At 43.1% G+C, this 21,481-nt stretch overlaps 1 protein-coding gene across 1 annotated transcript; it reads right to left on the bottom strand.

Annotated features, from left to right (window-relative positions):
• Nucleotides 1–2,773: 2,773 nt before the first annotated feature.
• On the bottom strand, nt 2,774–21,162 carry LOC113030499 (Na(+)/citrate cotransporter-like). Its single transcript, XM_026182005.2, has 13 exons — nt 20,902–21,162; nt 13,814–13,942; nt 13,514–13,650; nt 13,184–13,416; nt 12,405–12,572; nt 9,882–10,065; nt 9,673–9,795; nt 9,336–9,548; nt 5,875–5,978; nt 5,672–5,793; nt 5,084–5,245; nt 4,721–4,858; nt 2,774–4,621 (listed from the first exon to the last, which is right to left on the bottom strand). Exons 1-13 carry the CDS (start codon nt 21,145–21,147, stop codon nt 4,493–4,495), a joined length of 2,088 nt encoding a protein of 695 aa, XP_026037790.1. The 5' UTR covers nt 21,148–21,162; the 3' UTR covers nt 2,774–4,492.
• Nucleotides 21,163–21,481: the final 319 nt, after the last annotated feature.

Raw genomic sequence — 21,481 nt, 5'->3', positions numbered from 1 at the left:
AGAAGTTTGGCAGCATGAGTACTGTAAAGTTTTGTAGGGTCCTTGTTAAAAATTCCACAAGCACCACGTTTGTCATATAAAGTTCCATTTTTTACAGTACATTGTTGAAATTATAAACTATATATTCTAGTTGTCCACTTGTCAGTAATCTTTGAGTAAATGGATGTCAGTGATAAATCAGTGGTGATTCACCTGCAAATGTTTTTAACAAACTTTGTTTTTTGTAGAATTCATCGGCAGCTGTGGAGAGATGCATTTGAATATCTTCTGGTTCCACTTTTCCTAACCTGGAAGCTGAGGATGGCTGATTGCTGACAAGGACGCACCTCAGTGCTTATCATGGGTGTTACATCCTCTGTGCAGGAATTCCAAAGAAAACGAGAGCAATGAGCACTCGTTAAGAGCAGCCAGAAATCTGTCCCTTTCTGGCAGCTGTGGAAACGTCCAATAAGAAAGTTTGCATTCTTAGAACAATGCTGGTCATGTGTGATGTGTCATCATATGAGGATATTACATTTTGACCTAATTCTGCTCAATTAAGTGTTTTGATCGTTGATCCAGTACGGCAGCTTTGTGTTGTGCTGCAAGTTAAAAACCATTGTCCTCATGAGCACAGCATCTAACAACTCTCCTTTACAAAAGTCGATTGACTTTAACTGGACACAATGGTTTCCAGTGGGAGCAGTGTTGGGGAGTAACGGAATACATGTACCGCCGTTACGTATTTAAAATACAAAATATGAGTAACTGTATTCCGTTACAGTTACCGTTTAAAAAGGTGGTATTCAGAATACAGTTACTTTGTTGAAATAAATGGATTACACTGCGGTACTTTCCTGTTTCATATTGTCGCGGGTCAGGACTGTTTGGGTTTTGTTTGACAGCTACGTTCTGTTGTTCCAGGCGGCAGCGTTACGGTTGCCATGGTTACAGGGCGATGCTCTCTCTCTCTCTGTGACTGTGTGTTTCCTGGGTGAGAGAGCGCCTTTTCGTTGTTGTTGTTGTCCTAAGCTAACAGGCAGAATGCTACAAGCATAGCTCTAAAGAATGTAGCATCATGGGCAGTGTAGTCCGTGTTGCAGGGAGAATGGACTGCCATACACGTCATGTGTCTGTGAGCGCGAGGAGGGAGAAAAAGGGGAGTGGAAAGGTACGAGTTGACATCGAGGAAAAACGGGAGCTGGAAGCATGTAAATATAATAATAACCACTGCAGCCAAGAAGAGAGCCTGACGAGCCCAGTTGTAAGTAAGCTATTAAGACTCGACTGTACACCGTGTTCGTGTTTTCCTCCGAAAACAATAAGTTGCGTTGGAGCAGTCTTTCAACGCCTCTCTCTGTCTCTCGCAAGAAAAGTTGACCCACACAACAAAGTAAAGCTATTTTTCGGCTACGAGCCGACAGGGACCCCGCCGTATTAGTCAGAGGTCCCTTTACTACAGTTCGGAGTCGCGGACCTTCAGTAATAGTAATAAATCACACAGCAATAGTACATTCATGTTGTTGTAAAAAGCATGATAATATATTAAGTAATCCAAAGTATTCAGAATACGTTACTCTCATTGAGTAACGTAACGGAATACGTTACAGAATACATTTTGGGGCATGTAATCTGTAATCTGTAATGGAATACATTTTAAAAGTAACCTTCCCAACACTGGTGAAGAGATACATTCATCACTCATCACTGACACCGGAGAAGTCACCTGGATGAGTGAAAAAACAATTTTCCATGGAAAATCCAGAGGAACTGAACTTTGTTGTTTCTTTGGGCTCAATTTCAGCTCTAGCAGCATCTCTCAGAAGAAAACGGTTTTCCCAATTATCAGATGAAAAGATTGTTGAACCAGGTGGTATTCTCTGGAGTTGAAATGCAGTTTATTAAATTGGAATTCAAAAATGAATTTACAAATACAGATTTTATTCTACAATTCATTAATTAAGCACAGAACTTTTTATTTCGATGCGCGTGGCTCTTGTGGTCCTCCATACAGCCTGGTGTAACAGAGTTAGAAAATAGCTTAATGAATTTCCTCAAAATTGATGTGCTTTGTGAATAGTTGGAGCCACCTGGTGGACAAACACAGCAACTGCAACTGTTAAGGTTCCAAATTGCTGCACAGCGCATGCCTCAGCAAAGGAAAAAAACTCCCAAGCTGGTGGTAGGTGCTAGTGAGCGATACTGTTGTCAATTTTGTAATTGTATTAATGAAAACACCCTCATAGTGGTAATTGTCAACATGTATTTTGATTGTAAGCAGTACTAGCATGTATCCCGAAAGTTACAGGCATTTTGATGCATGGGTAGTAACTTTATTCACGAGTAGCATTTTTAGTTAGCATGCTAAGCTAATACTCGTTAGCTAGTCGGGTGCTTTTTGACTTGCACTCAGCTCTAATGCTTCTCTATGAGATTGTGATTGTTCTAATTCTTTTTAACAGAACTGAATGTTGCAGTTGCTTTGCAGATTGTTAATGAAGACTGTGTGCTGTTTTCTTTGTACCAGTTGCCAGAATAAAGAGGGAGCCCAGAGTAAGGGCAAGTCCAGCGTTGCAGTGCCGTCCTTTCTACATGGGCATATCACACCACTTGCACAATAGACTCTCAGAACAGCAACAGCTACACTGGCATCAGTTAAACTTCAGCTGATATCACTTCAATATAAAACAGACGTTTTGGACATCAAGTCCAAGCTTCTGTTTGTTTCTGTTCTAACTTTAGTTCATTTTGGAAGATTTTTGTTTAAAAAAAAAACAGCAGAATTTACAAAAGCTGCATTTAAAGATCAATTTTTATTAATATGAAATAAAACTGTCAACAAGATGGTACAAAACTGAAACGTCATGTATGTACAGAACACTCATCAGCTCGCATAAAAATGGTGTTATTATGTTTAAATATGAACCTTAAAAATGCGAAACATATTTAGTAATTATGCTCAAATAATTCCAGTTCACAGGGAAAATAGTTTCTTCACTGGGAATTTTCCCAGTCAGTACAGTTCTGCTGCAGCTGTGCTAGAGTCAGTCCTCCAACAGTGAAATAATCACAAAGAAAATAAAAGACCAGCAATCTGGAAGAAAGTTTTAATACAGCATCATCTGCAGAAGAATCAGTCTCATTAACATAAACTGCAGACCTGGAACAGAGCCCGGTGGCACGCCTGCTAACAAGCAGTTTCACACATTTATGATGAGCAAATAAATATCAGGACTTCAAACAAAAAGAACAATTTTAAATGACATGGTTCTTACAGACAACACTAAGTGTTTTATAATCATCCTGTTTTCACCCTCTGTTAAACTTCTTCCATGTTTCCGTGGTTTCCTCGCATTCCTCACACTGTGCTTTCATCCTCTCATTCTTCACAGCTTCTTCTGTTTCACTGCCTTTAAACAAAATAATATTACACCACTGACAGTCAGCTTTCTGCAGATGTTTCAAATTAAAAGCCGGTGATTTTTGTTTGTTGAAATTCAGGTTTCTTTCAGCTGTTAAATTTTCATCAATATGGTAAAATGGTAAAAATGGCCTGTATTTGTATAGCACTTTACTAGTCCCCAAGGCCCCCAAAGCGCTTTACACATCCAGTCATCCACCCAGTCACACACATTCACACACTGGTGATGGCAGCTACATTGTAGCCACAGCCGCCCTGGGGCGCACTGACAGATCGTGGCTAGGGCGACCGTGGGTCAGGGGGTTGGGAATCGCATCTGTAACCGGAAGGTCGCCGGTTCGATCCCTGGGCTCTCTGTCCGGGTCGTTGTGTCCTTGGGCAAGACACTTTACCCTACTTGCCTACTGGTGTTGGCCAGATGGCGCGATATGGCAGCCTCGCTTCTGTAAGTCTGCCCAGGGCAGCTGTGGCTACAACTGTAGCTGCCTCCACCAGTGTGTGAATGTGAGAGTGAATGAATAGTGGAATTGTAAAGCGCTTTGAGGTTCTCGAAAAGCGCTATATAAATGCAATCCATTATTATTATTATTATCACTGAAGAGTTCTTTTTTTAAATTAAAGGGTCAACAGGAATGTGAATGTTTGTAGTTAGAGTCCACAGTCCAGCTCAGAAAACATTTTGAGAATCTATTTAAAACTTGGGGACTTATTGTCACTGTTGTCTGGCCCTAAGATTGCTTTAAAGACACTAAGAACGAATACTGTGACCTCAGTTTGTGTGTATTTCTCTTACATCATCTGTACAAACATATAAAGGTAGATCTAGTTTTTCAATCCACCAAAGGTAACGTCGACTACATTGCTTGTGTGTGGAAGTCCATTAATTGCCATTATTACTACTTTGTAGACAGTTTACTAGAACGTGTACACGCACAATGACACAAACAACAAAATCGAGATGATGTTTCTTGTGGGTGTAACACGAATATAAAAAACAAACTCCTGGCTGGGAAATGCCAGATGCTGGAGCTGAAAGATCAAATCTGAAAAGGTCTTTATGTGCATAAATAAAGATGTGGGAGGATGTTGCTCCTATACGGGTGCAGTGACGTTGGCCCACGAGGGGAAAGTGTCCAGAGAAAACATGACCCGACCCCAGCTGTTGATGGCCAGACTAATGCAGCCGATGCCGATGATATTCATCACCACCCCTGTTTTTGCCTGTAGGGGGCACAGTGGGGGGGGGGGGGGGGGGGGCTATGATGACATAATGAATCAGAATGATTATTTCTTTCCAACTGGAAGAAATGAAGAACTCACCATGTCGGACACTTTGAGGAAACCGGAGGAAAACACAATGGCATTGGGTGGAGTGGCCACTGGCAGCATGAAGGCGAAGGAGGCGCTGAGGGTGCAGGGGATCATCACGTACAGAGGGTTCAAGCTGATGGACTGGGACTGGGTTGGGAAAACAACAGAGTCATCAACTTTACCCATAAGCTGGCTTCAATGGCTTTTTTCCTGTTACATTTCAACACTTCCTGTTTAGATGTATCATAATAAAAGTCTGTCAGTGGTTCAAGGGTGAAGCTCCTTCTGTTCTCTGTCACCTTATGATATGAAACATCTGTAGGAACATCTGCAAATAACAAATATAGTCTGTGCTGGCTGTGTTTTTGGTACCATGGAAGCCAGGATGGGCAGGAAGAGAGTTGCTGTTGCAACGTTGCTTGCACATTCAGTGAAGGTGGCAACGAGCAGGCAGAGGATGATGGCGATGGCCCATGGAGGGATTGAGTGGAGCGGCGTCATCTGATCACCGAGCCAACGCGACAAACCCGACTCCTGAAAAACCAACAAGAAAAAGCCGGACTTCAGTCTGAGTCTGAAAGCAAAGGTTTCTCTGTGGTCTTTACTTTGAATGAAAACTCCATCTGGTGTCTTCACTTTTCCAAAATATATATAAGATTTACTTAATCTCATCAAACCATCTGCACTGTACCCATACAGAGCAGAAGCGTCATTTTCATTTACTCACAAAGTCTTAGTTGTGTTGTTCTCTTGGCTATTCAAAATGTACTTTTAGTTTATTCCTTCTAAAAATATACAAACTAAGGCTGCATAAAAGAATGTAACAGAAGGCCGGAATCTGTAAATGTCTTTGAAGTGTCAGCAACTATAAATCAAGGCTGATGTAGTAAAAAAGCCTTGTGGTGCACTTGGTGGAGCGATTTGTCTTATTGGTCCTTGTTTACTCTTCAAAGGTTTTACCTCACTGCCTTTGGCCAAAGCAAAGCCGCCTCCCAGCAGCAGGACAATATTCCAGGGCATCTTCTTCTGAGTCACCTGCCAGGTGAGCAGAGAAGGGGCGGGGCCTCGAGAGACCTGAGACTCTAATTGGATCAAACGAACAATTTAAATCACGAACATAAATTGCCTTTGTGTCCCATCCACATGTTGTGTGTTTGTGGTACCTGTGTCGGAGCGCCTCCAGAAGCAGAGGTATCGCGGCGGCTCGGAGGGAAGAACAAACAACAAAACAGCAACAAACAAGGCAACGGTTGCATCTGTGACGAACCTGCAGACACAGAGAGAGAGCTCAATGCAGGATCTACTTTCATCCACTCAGCATCAAACAACAAACTAGATACTGTCACTTCCAAAGACCACAGGTGGTTCGGGAAGATTAAAGCCTTAAAGAGTTATGTTGAGTCGAACATCTGGGACTCTAATGGCTGTGCTGTAATCTGGCAAGATCACCATGGTAGCTTTTGCAAAATGGTTATGCTTATTCACTGACTCATTACGCGATGTCACGGTCAAAGTGCAAATAAGATTCTCTGTAACAGGAATAACAAAACTCGGAGCCTCCTGCTGCTTCCTGCGACTGAAGCAACAGGTTCTAGCACCTTCTAAACACTACAGTCAGTCACGGGGCTTTGAAAGAGGAACACTGTTCAGCTTCTGTTTAAAATCTGCCGAGGAGAAGATGTGACAGCATAGCAGGTGAATGCCTGATCCCAGGGTTGTATTCATGAAACATCCCAGCTGTGTGTTCAGGGTCCAGGTCATTTAATGACTTATAAACAATAACCAATACTTTGAACTCAGGTCTGGGTCAGACACAGGAGCCAAATCACCTGACCTGGTGTTGAAGGGGGAGGGGTCTAGTTTTGGTTACCTTGGACCTTTGGTTTGTGCAAACAGAGGATTTTGAAATGTTTCCTGATTACACAGGTTTACAGTCGACGTGCAGTCGCCCTCAGCTGATGTCACAGCCTGACAATAACATGAGCAGCAACTATTTTCAGTAACTATAACTATAATAAATATCTACAGTGAACTACGTCATCAATGACTGTGCAGCAACAAAGGAATTTTCCTTCAGTGAAAACAAGACATTCAGATCTCAGAGTCTGCCTGCAGCTGACTGCTTCCACACAGATGTTACCAGGCACAGGGCACGGCCTGCTTCCTGTCTCCAAATCAGTATTTCAAATAACTGAAACCCCTAAAAGGTCAAAAAGTACAAAGCTCACAGGAGGTGGATGTAGAAACATAAACCCAGTGGTTGCATGGTCACTGAGTGTGTGCAAATACCAAACCTCCGGCTGTGGTGAAACTCCTTCTCACGAACTCAGCGGTCGATATTAGACGGGAGGTGAACAGAGTCAATGACAGCTGAAGGGCTTTCACTTAAGACGGAAGAGGGAGTTAAAAAGTCCTCATGTCTAAGAAATAATGACAATAATAAAAATAATTATGAGCTTTTCCTGCAGCCTTCATCGGTGGACACAGACCTGCTGACTCGCAGGTTTCTTTGGGAGCATATTGATATTTTTCATCTTTGCTGAAAAGTTGAAGGCTAATGCTCCTTCGCTTCATCAGCAACCTGCAAACTGATGCTCAGTAACATCCAGAACTGCGACCGCTCGGAGAAAAATCGGAAAAAGTCTGAAAAAGCTTTCCAACAAAACCCTAAAGCTTCAGTCCACAGAGGGCAAACATCTGCCATCCAGCTGTTTCTTCATTTTAACGTGTTTTATGATGAAAGCTCTGAACACGAGCTCACGGTTTCTGGAAGCTTCTTCAAGACTTTGTCTCCACATTCATGCTCCAAAGAGAAAAACGCTCTGATGGGACTAAACTGTGAATTCAGTGACAAGAAAAACCCCCCAAAGCTGTTGTATTTCTCAGTTAAACTGATTATTGATGTTTTTGAATATTCTAAATGTTTCTGTTTACGTGTTAAATCTCACATTTTTCTCAGAAACTGAGGATTTTTTTATTTCCCGTCTCGGCCTTAACAACAACCCGACAGAAACAAACAGGTCGATGCGTGACGTCTGCGCTACTCTCGCTGGTCATGTGACCCCACCGGGAGTTTATGAATGAACAGGAAAGTCATGTCATGTGTTGCCAATTTCCCACATGGTTAAATACGCATGTGTGTTTAGCTGTGGTGGTGCTGGTCGGGGTTTAAAGTCAACTTTAACGTCTCAGAGTTACAAAACATACATTTACAGATTAAAAATCTTCCTGTATGAGTCAGACAGACAGACTCTGCTTCCTTATTTATGAGCTTGTGCTATACTCACATACAGTCAGACATATATGATTTCTGATACTGCAGAAGCGAAGCAAATAAACGTGACAACCCTCAGGCTGCTGCTTGTTTCTGTGATTTTGTTCTGGACGTTTTCTCAAACGCAGAAACTCTGCAAAGTGCAACAACACGAACACTGTGCAGGCGTCAGAGAGTCGCAGCTGCAGGCAAAGAACTGACTACACGGAAAAGCTTCTAACTATTAATATAATCTAATGGATTAAATACATGGTTAACCTAATTTGGAAACCAGTGAGTCCAGTATCACCAGCTGATACACTAAAATTTAATTCACAAAAACTAATCATGCAAATGCTGCTGAAAGGGTTGAATAATAAAAGCTGAGATAATAACATTTAATTGAAAGAAAAATCAGACTAACTAGGCCCGATGTGCGGTGTGGAGGTGAGCTCAGTTCATGCCTCCTGCATTTGTGTAACACGGGTCAAAGCTGCAGCTGTGACACTAAAGTCCAGCATTTGTACCCAGGACACGTCCAGTGTTTGTTCCTCGCCTCTGAGTCCTGTTTATTCTGGGAGTTTGCCCCGAGGCAGGCCCTTTCTTTCCATCTCACATTACTGCAGGAACAGAGACGAACACGTGAAAGTTGGACCTCAGAGTTTCTGCTCAAAAAAACTCAAAACACCCCTTTAAAGGATCATTCCAGTGCTTCACAAAAGATCTACTTTCAGTTTGAAAATGAGACTTAAATCCAAATTCTTATATTTTCATTTAACACAATAAACAAATGAATAAACTACAAGCTTAGAAAGTTGTTACGATAACGTGGAGAGGCAGATTCATCTAAAAACATGAACCAGAACAAGAAAAGTGCATTTTAAAAAAAACACACCTTGGAAATAAAACAGGACGTAATTTAAAAAGGAAGTAATCTGGTCTTTTTTTAATGACACTATCTGACCAATAGAGCGGCTCCTGTGTGAAACTCAGATGTTATTCTGTTGGGTGATGTTCGTCGCCTGGTTACAGCTTCCTGCTGCTAAAGTAACACTGGTAGAAAGCTTGCAGCAGACCCTCCGACCCTGAGCGCTGTTAAAGTCGAGAGCTCGCCGACCCGGCCGAGCGGGTAACACTGGATGAGCAGGTGTCAGTGACCTGCCGGTCACAGCTCGTTGGCCGAGGAGGCTGGGCCCTCAGAGTCTCAGTTAGTCTGCTTTATTAAAAGGCTGAGATGGCGGTGGAGATCTGGGCGGAGCCACGCACGAGGACGTGACTGATTTGGGTTTGGTCTGCGCCGCTCTCTGAACCGCCCAAAACACTAAAACAGCTTCAGCAGCGAGCACTCATGAAGGTTTCGCTGGTACTCACTCAGCTTTGGAGTTGAACATGTGCGTCGCCCAGCCGTCCATGAAGCGCGGGTCTCGTGTGAACCACAGCGCCACCATGAGGATGAAAAGTGCCAGAACGCTGAACTCTCCGTAGCTCATGGGTCCCAGACGGGAATGCTCGTCCCTGATGACCTGGTATGCTGCCCGCTCCTTCTGCGACTTGACCGCACCGCAACCCCACGTCTTCCTCAGGCTGTGGTGCACAAAAGCAAAAAAACCCAATCATGTTTGTAACTGTAAAGTTGAGTTGTGGGAGCTGTGGGAGTTGTGGGAGATGTCACAGTAATGTTGGGGTTGTGTTTTGGTGAATGACTTACTTGCAGCCCACGTAGAGGAACTGCAGCCAGAACCAGGCCAGGGTCAGCGTTAGCACCATGGTGGGGAAAGCAAAGGCAAACCAGGAGGCAAAGTTGATCACGTCACCGTTCTGAGGGAAGAGCCTGCGAGGAAGAAACAGGAAGTTGAGAGTCAGGCCTCACAGGACACGTGGTCACATGATGTGGGTGCCGTTGCTGTGAGTTCGTACTGGTTCATCTGTCCGATGAGGACCAGGTTTGGCCCGGTTCCTGTCAGGGTAGCGATGCCTCCGATGCTGGCGGCGTAGCAGACCGACAGTAGGAGGCCTTTACTCATCCTCCTCGTCTCCTCCTCCACGTCACTCAGCTCCTCCAGCTCCATCTGACAGAAGTTGCTCTCCACGGTCACGACCGCTGAAAACAGTTAACAGTGTTAACCAATGAACCTATTACCCACAACAGCTACTGAGCGAACACTCACATTTATCTGAATGTATTCTCCACGTTATGTTTGACTCTTTATTTCTGATTTGGACTCATTTAGATAGATTGATTAAATCTTTATTGTGAACATGTTGAAAAAGTACAACAACATAGAAACAAAGCAAAACAAAAGGAAAACGAGCAACCACAACTACAAATAACTTTCATGTTCAAAAAGGAGCAGGAAGAAGCATAAGCTCATATAATCCCATACATATATACATATATACATACACATTTATATACACATTTTCAATAACCCCAGTAACACCTCAAAGGATACACAACCTACAGATATGATACATGAAAGTATTGGACAAGAACAGCCGCTCAGATCTCCACCTCCTCCCTGTACGCTGTAAAAACCAACATCCTTAAACCGCTGTTTAAACTGCGCCATGCTCGGACTTTGCTTCATATCTTTACTTAGTCTGTTCCACAGCTTCACTCCACACACAGAGATGCAGAAACTTTTTAATGTTGTACGGATACGAGGATGTTTTCAATTTAATTCCCCCCTCAAATTGTGTCCCCGTTCCCTTCTAGAAAACATTTTTAGAATATTGTCAGGAAGCAGGTTATTTATTGCTTTATACATAATGTGTGCAGTGAGAAAATGAACCAGATCTGTGAATTTTAGAATTTTTTGAGTTTAAGAATAGTGGATTTGTATGATCTCTGTAACCAGTTTTATGGATTATCCTTATGGCCCTTTTTTGTAATATAAAGATTGATGATAGCGAACATTTGTAAGTATTGCCCCAAACCTCTGCACAGTAATTCAAATACGGTGCAATCAGGGAACAATAGAGAATGTGGAGTGATTTGTGGTCCAGAATGTGTTTTACTTTACTCAAGATTGAGACACTTCTTGAAATTTTGTTATGTATATGATTTATATGAGACTTCCAGTTTAATTTATCATCTATAATCACACCAAGAAACTTATGTTCAAGAACTCTTTCAGTTCCACACCATCTATATCAGGGGTCCCCAATCCCAGTCCACGAGGGCCGGTGTCCCTGCAGGTTTTAGATGTGTCCTTGATCCATCACAGCTGATTTAAATGGATAAATTACCTTCTAAACATGTCTTGAAGTTCTCCAGAGGCCTGGTAATGAACTAATCATGTGATTCAGGTGTGTTGACCCAGGGTGAGATCTAAAACCTACAGGGACACCGGCCCTCATGGACTGGGATTGGGGACCCCTGATCTATATGAATCTGCACTTGTGCCTTTCTAAGGGAATTCCCAAATAAGATTATTTTAGTTTTACTTAGATTTAGCGAGACAGCTGGGATTGGCTCCAGCACCCCCCGCGACCCTGAAAAGGATAAGAGGTAGCGAATGGATGGATGGATGGATGGATGGATGGATTTAGCGATAGTTTGTTCCTGTTAAACCATTTTTCAGTTTTGCACATTTCTGAAGTAATTGTATCCAGCAGTTCCTTATTTTCCCCCCAGAACAGAAAATATTTGTGTTGTCTGCAAATAATACTAATTTTAATATATCAGATGCCTTACAAATATCATTTATATAAATAATAAATAACTTTGGACCCAGTACAGAGCCCTGTGGAACACCACAAGCATGATGAGGAATGGACACCCAGCTTCACAAATAGTTTCCTGTTACATAAATAATTTTTCACCAGTGCAGTACAACCCCCCTGATCCCATACCGTTCCAGTTTATTAATTAATATGTCATGATTGATTGTGTCGAATGCTTTCTTGAGATCCACAGATACTCCAGCTGCATACTGTTTCTGATCTATAGCATTCGTAATCTCGTCAATTGATTCGATTAATGCCAGAGATGTTGATCTTTTTGATCTGAATCCATATTGATTGTCAGAGAGTAATTTATATTTATCTAAGAATTTGTCTAATCGTTTATTAAACAGGTTTTCTAGGATTTTGGAGAATTGTGGTAGTAAAGAAACAGGCCTGTAATTTGTGAAGTGGCGTCTATCCCCGGTTTTGTACAGCGGCACAACTTTAGCATTTTGTTTGGAACATTCTGAAGTTGCAAATATTGAGAGGCCCTATGATTCCTTCGATGACCTTCTTTTCTTTAACAGTGACAGAACAAGCATTCCTCCCTCAGGCTACTTCAGCCATTTGGACAGTTGGTCCAAAGGTTGTGACTCACTTAACTCAGAAACAAAAACGTTTGATTACAGCTTTTTCTTCAAGGTGATTTCTGTATCTGCTCATCTGTCTGTTTCCCATAGATGTCAGGTTTCCTTGCCTCTGTGGACTTACCGGGACTGCTGCTGCTGTCTGATGGAGGTTTGTCTTGTGGTGCTGGTTTGACAATCTCCTTTGTATCCATCTGACCCAGTGACACCACTTTATGCTCAGGCAACATGTTGTCTTGTAGGTCTCTGGTTTTCTCTGAGTTGCCTTGAGTTTGGGTTGATAGATTCAGACCTGAAAACAAACCTATAAGTTAATACCTCGGGGTCAGACTACAGAGGAATATTTGAGCTGTCTCATGCAGTGTTAGTGACGACATGTTTAGGGTTTTCACATCAATACCAAAGTGACTTTTCTTCCTCTTTCCTTTCTTTAATGCTTTCATTCAAGCAAACTTTATCAGACTCAGCCTGACTGTTTCCCTGAACGAGGACCTATTCTGTACTGTGTATTCAGGGTCTTGACCAGAGTTTCCTCGTGATTCACAGTTATTATTCTGACCACTCATGCACCCCCTCAATTTATGGTAAGTCTGAAATAAGCGTCTCTTGAAGGCCACCCTCTCTAACAGCTCACTTTTTGGAAGCCTGCTGAGGGGCAGCACCTGTACTACCTCAATGTTCTGTTAAATGAGAGAAAATAAGGAAAGGCAGAATAAGGCCACTTTAAAACCTGTCTCACAAAACTGCTAGCATGTAGTCTGTGATAGACCAACCTGACAGGTGCTCCACTGTCTTTGTAATGCAGTACGTTTAGTACTTTATCAGTACCTTAGAGGAATGCTTTTTCTGGCATCGCTTCCATGTGGTTAGAAAGTAGCTATATGCCAGAAGCCTACATCGTACCTATCTCCATCATGTTTGGGTTAACAGCTTGAAGGATGCTGATGGTTTTCTCCTGATGCTCCTGAGGTAGTGCCTCACTCCTGTTCTTACTCTTGGCCGAATGCTCAGGGTCTACGTTACTGTGGAGCTGATCCAGGACGGCCTGGACGATGGGAACCATCATGGCGGTGGTTGCCGTGTTGCTGATCCACATGGACAGGAAGGCCGTCACTCCCATGAACCCCAGCATCAACCTGTGAGGGGAAGGGATTGGATTAAGCCTGAGAAACAGGGGAAGTGATCGGCTTCCACTGCAGCCCTGTGGGGACAGATTAGGTTCAGCTGACTCACAGGGCAGGTCGGACTCCAACTATCAGCAGCACCCGGAGCGCGATGCGTTTGTGGAGGTTCCAGTGCTCGACGGCTACGGCGACCATCAGGCCCCCGACAAACAGCATGTTGGTGTCCTTCAGGTACTGCATACACACCTGGACAAAAACAAGGAGGAGACAAAATAATGGAAATACAAAGTTAGCATGCAGCAGGACAAAAAAAAATCAGTTTGATAATTCGGTATCATTATTTGTATAAATGTACATGTAAAGTTGTAGTACCAGATGTAGTATACGATGTGTATGTGCACGGTCTTACTTCTTTGGACTCCATGATGCCCAGGACGGGGAACAGGATGGTTGGCAGCAGCGCTGTCACCGCCAGCGGCAACACCTCCGTGCACCAATATACCGCCATGAGGGCTATGACATAAGCACAGGCTGCCTCCTATGCACACATCAGAAAACACGTCCAGGTCAAAATGTAACCTGAAACCTGCAGCTTTAACACAACATCCACAAGATGTGAACAAATGGGTGTTTCAATGCACTAACGTAGTGTTCGTATAATACAGCAGAGGGCGCTAATGCTCCAGTGGCTGTTATTAAGCTTCTGCAGAATAAATGATGGTTAAACAAACAAACAAACAAACAAACAAACAAACAAACAAACAGACAAAACTTTCAGACAGATGCTTCAAACGGACACGTGTAACCGTGACTGATCTCACAGGTGTAACGTGTTACGCAGTAGCGTGCTAGCGCTCAGACCACGTTTTTGCAATTAGCTTTCTTCTCTGTGTATTAGTAAAATGTTACTCGCATTTTTTGAGTCTTTCGTTGTGACAAAAGAAAATTCATCCAGCACTTTGCTGCCAACAGAAAACATCCAGTCCAGTTTCACTGCACATGTTGAGCTCAGCAAGGATGATATTTATGTAAGCTTACTTTACACCCCCCTCCCCCAAGGGAGGAGGTCTGGGTGGATGGCTGGCTCTCCAACACACAGACTTAAAAGGTAAACGTGCTCTTCTACCCCACGGGACCTCTCAGAGCACCTTACTATTCTTTACTGAGGTCCATTTAGCCACAAAATGGTAGGAATGGTTTGTAATACAGTAATTTTTTATTTTTTTTACACTGAAATATTTTGGAAAATAGAGTGTGTGCTGTGACATGACCTCACTTCTAGCCTCTGCTTGTTTTTGGAACAAACGCACAGGAAATTAGTATCTATGGTTTTGCTGTAGTCGTTTCTGACACTGCTGCACAGAGTCAGCAGATGAATCAAAGGCTTAATTATCAAATAGAAATGTTTCGGCTCTCTTCTTGCTTTTGTGTCTGAATGACATTTAAATATTAAATATATTTGTATGTATTTCTCAGTTTTTTTATTTATTCTTGCTGTTTTACTATTTATTGTTTAATCTGGCACAGTTGGTGTGGAGCACCCACAACTGTGTTACATGGGCAATGACAATAAAGGGCTATTCTATTCTATTCTATTCTATTCTATTCTATTCTATTCTATTCTATTCGAGTCTATTAATCTAACCAAACTCTGTCTAACTGAGGCTTGGAGCAGGATCACACACCTCTAAGCTGTCAGGTTTAAACCGTGACGCTCTTTTCACTTTCCAGCCTGTCGATACCCAAAACTGTAAAAACACGTTGAAGTTGTTGTTGTAGAAGAGGAGATGTGTTGATCAGGACTCAGAGGGCTTAAGGTGCTGAACCCAACACGTGTCAGGATTTACTAGTACTGTACCCACCTCCATACATCGAGCTGGTGGAAACTTGTAATTCTGAGGAGACGGGGGAAGAGTGCATGACGATGAGGGGAAAGATTGTATTTCTTTCTATGAGCAGAGCCCCAGAGGCTGCTGGGAGTCTGCTGACAGGACCCACTGAGTCCAAACAAAGTGAAAGACAATGAAACCTGCAATAACACTGTGAGCAAGTCTGGGAAACGTGACTAAAGTCTCAGACGTGGACCCTGCTGTCACTGGTTAAGGATTTCCTTCGTTGTGTTTTCATTAACTCGTTGTGTTTGTTTCCCCAATAGCAGCTTTACATCCCACACCAGATGTTATTTCTTTACATCCAGATGTTGTATTTCAGAGGACTGATTCATTCATTCACCCTCCAAACTTTCATAAAGGTTTTAGTCCTATGATCAGGTGACTTCGTTATTTATTCTGTTCAATTCAATTCAATTTTATTTATATAGCGCCAAATCACAACATAAGTCGCCTCAAGGCGCTTCATAGATACAGAGTGTTGAGACTAGTAGTTAAACATATGCCATTTTATGACCAGTAGTCAATGTAGTAAATTAGGTTAACAGCTGTAGGCCATATATTATCCTTTAGTTCTGATGGTGTGCTATGTATGTAGTTTAGTCTTTATTATACTCTTGAATAAAAGAAACATAATCATTTTGTAGTTCATTAGATAAAGTGTGCATTACTCTGTATCCTTGATCGGCTGTGAATGTCTTACACTGTTTTCTTGAAATGTTTTATTGCTGAATCATATGAAGAAGGTTGTAAGCAGGGGACTTGGTGTCTGGGGAGAAGAGATAAAACCACATTCTTTACCCCCCTTCCTACTTCACACAGAAAGACAGGGAGGCAAGGTCAGGAGCCAGGCTCGCTAAGAATTAGAAAAACATGTGAAGATGCAGCTTTTATGACAAAGAGGGGGGCTGTGACTAGCTATAAAAGTCTGTGAAAGTTGCTACCATTTTGAGACATGCTGTTGACCCTCTGCAGGCATCTCTCCCATCCGGACGCTGTAATGCTCTGATTGTTGAATTGTATGGAAATAAAGAATTGTTGATTGAGCATTTATACACCGAGTATTGTCCTTCCTTCAGTCCAAAGATTAAAAGAATTGGGAGATTTTAACAACTTGGTGCCGTGTGACCCGGATCTTTGGCGTGCTGAGGAGGTGCAGCCCAACAATCATATGACCCCCTGTGAGCAAGCACTTTGGCAACAGTGGGAAGGAAAAACTCCCTTTTAACAGGAAGAAACCTCTGGCAGTTATTAGCTGTTTGGGAACTTCCCATGATGCATTGAGCCTTTCTCCTCTTTTCTCTCCTTTCCAGCTGCAGACGGCCGCCCCTCCTGCCCCTTGGCTCTGCTGGACGTCTCTTCCTGTCAAAACTGGATTCTTCTTCCTCACCTTTGCCACGTACTGCTGATAGAGGATGTCTCTCAGATATTGTAATTTCTTTATATTTCTTTATCTGATAATATCATGTTTGGTGACATCATTGTTGTACATTAGCAGTATATAAATACAATTTAATTCAATCTTTAGAGGGATTTTATAATCAGAATCATCAGAATCAGAATACTTTATTGATCCCTGGGGGAAATTATTTTTTGTTACAGTGCTCCATTTTAAACCAACATTAAGACAAGACAGACAATACACTAACTAAGAATAGTACAATATATACATATATATACATACATACATACATAAGTCACTCATAAATAAATAGCTGGAAAAGAAACGTGTAGCTGTTGCAGTATACAGTGTGTTAAGTGGATGAGTTGCACAGGCAGGAAAGATTTCCTGTGTTGTTCAGTGGTGCATCATGGGTAATCTCAGTCTCTCACTGAACGTGCTCCTGTGACTGACCAGCGTGTCATGGAGTGGGTGGGAGGTGTTATCCAACATTGTCTTTATCTTGGACAGCATCCGCCTCTCCGACACCACCTTGAGGGAGTCCAGCTCCATCCCCACAACATTGCTGGCCTTACGGATCAGTTTATTAAGTCTGTTGGCATCTGCGACCCTCAGCCTGCTCCCCCAGCATGCAACAGCATAGAGGATCGCACTGGCCACCACAGACTCATAGAAAATCCTCAGCATTTTCTGGCAGATGTTGAAGGACCTCAGTCGCCTCAAAAAATAGAGACGACTCTGGCCCTTCCTGTAAAGTGCTGTGGTGTTTTTAGCCCAGTCCAGTTTATTGTCAATGTGTACTCCAAGGTATTTATAGTCCTCCACAATGTCAACACTGACCCCCTGGATTGAAACAGGGGTCAAGTGTTTCCTGGTCTTCCTGAAGTCCACGATCAGTTCCTTGGTCTTTGCCACGTTGAGCTGCAGATGATTCTGCTCACACCACGTGACAAAGGAGTCGACCACAGCCCGGTACTCTGTCTCATCATCCCTGCTGATGCATCCAACCACCGCAGAGTCATCAGAAAACTTCTGAAGATGGCAGGTCTCTGTGCAGTGGCTGAAGTCTGTGGTGTAGAGGGTGAAGAGGAAGGGGGAGAGGACAGTCCCCTGTGGTGCCCCTGTGTTGCTGATCACCTTGTCAGACACACACTGTGGGAGACGTACATATTGTGGTCTTCCTGTCAGGTAATCAACAATCCAGGACACCAGAGAAGCATCCACCTGCATCGCTGCTAACTTATCACCCAGGAGGGTCGGCCTGATGGTGTTGAAAGCACTGGAAAAGTCAAAAACATGACCCTCACAGTGCTCGCCGGCTGGTCCAGATGGGTGTAGACACGATTGAGCAGGTAGATGATGGCGTCCTCAGTTCCGAGACGAGGCTGATAAGCGAACTGAAGGGGATCCAGATGTGGTCTTACTATGGGTCGCAGCTGGTCCAGGATGAGCCTTTCCAGGGTCTTCATGATGTGGGAGGTCAGTGCCACGGGCCTGTAATCCTGGGGGCCACTGGGACGTGGCGTCTTTGGTACAGGGACGAGGCATGATGTCTTCCACATCACCGGGACCCTCTGCAGACTCAGACTCAGCATAAACAGTTTATGAAAGACTCCACACAGCTGGGGGGCACAGGTCTTGAGGACAAGGGGACTCACTCCGTCTGGTCCAGCAGACTTGCCTGAGTGAAGTCTCCTCATTTGCATCTCAACCTGGTATTGAGTGAAGGTGATGGGTGGGGGAGGGGTGTCAGGAATCTCACAGGAGGCAACATGTGAAGAGAGAGGCTGGCACAGTGGTGTGGCTCTGGATTCCAGGCTGACTGCAGGTGAGGTTGTGGGGGTGGGAGCAGACACTGTGGTGTCGAATCTATTGAAAAACAGATTCAACTCGTCGGCTCTATTCTCACCTCCCTCAGCTCCCCTGCTGTTGGTTGGCCTAATCTCTAATAATCTGATTGCATCAGTCCTGATCACATCGGGCACCAAGCAGCCTTCGACCTGCCAACAGTCCAGCTGCCCTGTGCAAAGGCCGGACTGACTGCTGTGTGAGTGACGAAGAGCTGCTGCGAAAAACTACCAGGAATCCACGAAAACGCCTAAAAACTGCAAAGTGGACGAGATGTTTGGAGTGTGAAATACACGACAGTGTGAAATCATTTTCAAATGAGTTTAAATAAACCCCCCAAAGTCTTCTCAGGTTTGTAGAAATGCACTCTGTGTTTTCAGAGAGCGTCTCCGTGACCTTTCAGACCGTCTGCAGTCTGTTTGTCAATCAGTGACAAGAAACTGTGAAAGAAGCTGCTGTGCAAACACGCAGCGGCTGCACATCAGCGCAGCGCTCAGGTTATTCATCACCGAAGCATCGAGCTCACAACGGCCAGTGACAGGAAAACAAAGACACTGTTTCTATTACACACACAGCTGCAGTTATTCCAAACTTTCATGATCTCTTATCTGAGAGCAGATTATTAGGAACGCCTCTGCTGTGAACACTTTTACAAAACTTCAGCGTTTCCAGAAAATCTGCTGTTTGTTGTTTTTCAGCTCACGCTGAGCGCAAATCAGAACAAAGGTTCAAAGGTTAACTAACTAAGGTTAACTAATACACCTGAGGAGAGCAAAATATTAGCTACCTCCCGTGTCTTCATTTTGACCTTGGTTTCTAAATCAAACCCAGTAAAGAGTAAAAAACTCTTTAGTGCAGGGCTGTCAAACTCAAATACACAGTGGGCCAAAATTCACAACTGGAACAAAGTCGCGGGCTAACGCTAATATTTACTGAAAAACAAAATCTTCCTCCTGATATAAGAATGAATCTTTTCTTATGGACACGTTTTGCTGGAAAACTGAATATGGAACAAGCAAAGCTTAATACTAAACAATATATATATTAGCTGTATAGCAGTAGGCCAGCTCTGATAGTAATTTGGTGTGGCTTCGAGGGCCAAATGTAATTAGGCTGCGGGCCACATTTGGCCCGCGGGCCAGAGTTTGACACCTATGCTTGTGTAAAACTGAGATCAAAATAAAGTAGAAAACGATGATGAAACAGCGACACAAGGCTGATTGTCCGATCGTAGAGGTTCTTTCACACTCTGAGTTTATGTTGGTATTTATTCACGTGTTCACTAAACTGCTAACTTTAACTAATCATACAGAAAACTGGTCATTTTAAACACACACGGGTATGACATCAGTTAGGCTGGTTCACTGCTGCATTACAGTCTCAGTAAACTGGCCATTCATACTGGTTAGTGCTCAAACGCTTGTAAACAGCACTTATTGATGTGTTAGTGATCAAAACCAGGTGAATGTAACCAGTTTCGTCTCTGTCCTGATAAACTGGTGACTTTCACTGGTCATTGTTCGGGAAACTTGATCTCTTTAGACTAAACTGGTTGCTCAAACACGCTCTGAAACTTTTAGGATGTACTAGTTAATAAACTGCTCAGTAAACTCTTAACTGGAGTTGGTAATTTCTCAGAAAACTGGCTATTTAAACTGGTTGCTGCTCAGTTTAAACTGGCAGGTTCTCATTAACAGCTTCATTAAACAGGTTTGTTCTCTGGAGTGTAAATCAATAACTTGAACTGGTCACTGTTTCAGAAAACTGATTATTTAAACAGATTACTTAGATGAGTGCTGATTGGTTGAAAGTTTGTTCTTGGTAATATTTAGACCAATAAGTGCTCATTAAACCTGTAACTATGCTGCACTAGTTCACAAATAGCAAAGTCGGCAGAAGCTACAGCAGTAGCAAGAATGGAGGAGAGCTGGTTAGTGTTCAGTTTAATAAAAAAACAGAAAATAATAATTTTGTAATTAAATTATTTTAATCATCGTTCTTCAAATTTGATATTTAGATCACTTATGTTACACTGGTAGGTTGGAGGTGATCTGTTTGGGACTTTTAGGCTGCATTGCCAAACTGACTCTTTGTTGTGCCATAAACTGGTTATTTACACCAGTTAGTACTAACCCGAGCACTTCTCTGTGAGATGGTTATTCAGGACAGCTAGTACTCAGTAAAGTTGGAAGTATAACTGGTTACTTGTCAGTTAACAGGTTAAAATGAGTTTGTCCTGTACATTGGTTCACTGGTAACTTTAACCAGTCATTGTTCATGAAAACTAGTTAAAGTGCTCAGTGAACTGGTCACCTCTCAGTAAACTGGTGGGTTAAACTGGTCAGTGAAGCGTCTCACCGTGGTGCTGACGGCGAGCGGCAGCAGGAGGAACGGGCTGCAGACGAGAATCACGACGCCCTTCAGCCTCCAGACCTGTCGCAGCATTTTCACCCGCAGAGGAAGAACTGACATGGCTGATGGTGGTGATGAAGATGAAGATGAAAACAAAAAGTCAGTGCTGAATGAAGCTGAATCGGTGCCTCGCAGCTGCGTCCTGCTCGCAGGCTGCTCCCGGGTTTCTCTCTCACTCTGTCTCCGGCACATTTGTGATGCATTTCACAACACTAAATATTAACTTTATGTGTGTTACAGCACACACACACACACACACACACACACACACACACACACACACACACACACACACACACACACACACACACACACACACACACACACACACTTTATCTAAACTCTCAGCAGAACAAACACTGAAGTGGAAATCAGATCCGTTTGCGTCAGTCTCACCTGTTATCTTGCTGCTCGGGGTCAACACATCCGAGCACTTCTTCATCCTCACTGTGCCAGCACTCGGATGGATCACATGAAAAGCGGAGCTGGATAAAAGTTCAACATTTTTAAAATGTTTAAATGAAAC

Source organism: Astatotilapia calliptera, chromosome 10 (assembly GCF_964374335.1).
Source record: "Astatotilapia calliptera chromosome 10, fAstCal68.1, whole genome shotgun sequence".
Classification (NCBI taxonomy): Eukaryota; Metazoa; Chordata; class Actinopteri; order Cichliformes; family Cichlidae; genus Astatotilapia; species Astatotilapia calliptera.
The sequence above is the reverse complement of the archived record's forward strand: the minus strand, read 5'-3'. Positions and strand labels throughout refer to the sequence as shown.